General features: G+C 55.8%; 1 protein-coding gene across 2 annotated transcripts in view; it reads right to left on the reverse strand.

Moving 5' to 3' along the window:
• Window positions 1-331: 331 nt before the first annotated feature.
• APH1A (aph-1 homolog A, gamma-secretase subunit) overlaps window positions 332-529 on the reverse strand; it is an 8291-nt gene continuing 8093 nt past the window's right edge. Inside the window, exon 7 of one of the 2 annotated variants that reach the window (XM_018566061.1) lies at window positions 332-500. In XM_018566061.1, the coding sequence (XP_018421563.1) occupies window positions 436-500 (65 nt within the window). In that variant the 3' untranslated portion in view covers window positions 332-435. The remainder of the gene's footprint in view (window positions 501-529) is intronic. The other variant, XM_018566062.1, reaches the window with a different exon arrangement.

Here is a 529-nt window from a genome sequence, read left to right on the forward strand (position 1 = left end):
GGTAGCCTCCAGGTTCCGATATCCGGGACACGCAGATCGAATGAACCGTCCTCAGACTACGGCAACACCCCGCCTCCGTCGTATCCGACAAATCGAAAGGAAAAAGAAAAAAAAAACACAGGTGAGCCGTAGAGATGACCATGTCGGCGTATGAGCGGCACGCGGGTCTCAGCCGATTCTACTGTACTGGTTTTGAAGAGGTGAGCAATGCCAGATTGCTCCAGTCAGCCTGAGAAGGCCCAGCACCGGCGAGAAGGGTGGAAGGGGTCCGGGGGGTATCAGAAGGGAGAAAGAGGGGGTCTTCCTGGACTGGGCCAGGTTACGGGAAGGGGAGCAGGCTTCTGGGAGGGAGAGAGAGAGAGAGGGAGGGAGGAGCACTTGAATGGTGACTCGGTGTCTGTTGGTGGCTGCACGGCAGCTGAGCTGGGGTGGGTCTTAATCCTCACTGGGCACCTGAAGAGCAGAATAGACCATAACCTGGTTACACTCTTGCCGTTTCCCTGCAGAAACAAAACAGTTCCTGTTTTAC

This window comes from Nanorana parkeri, unplaced genomic scaffold (assembly GCF_000935625.1).
Source record: "Nanorana parkeri isolate BGI_ZX_2015 unplaced genomic scaffold, ASM93562v1 scaffold911, whole genome shotgun sequence".
Taxonomy (NCBI): Eukaryota; Metazoa; Chordata; class Amphibia; order Anura; family Dicroglossidae; genus Nanorana; species Nanorana parkeri.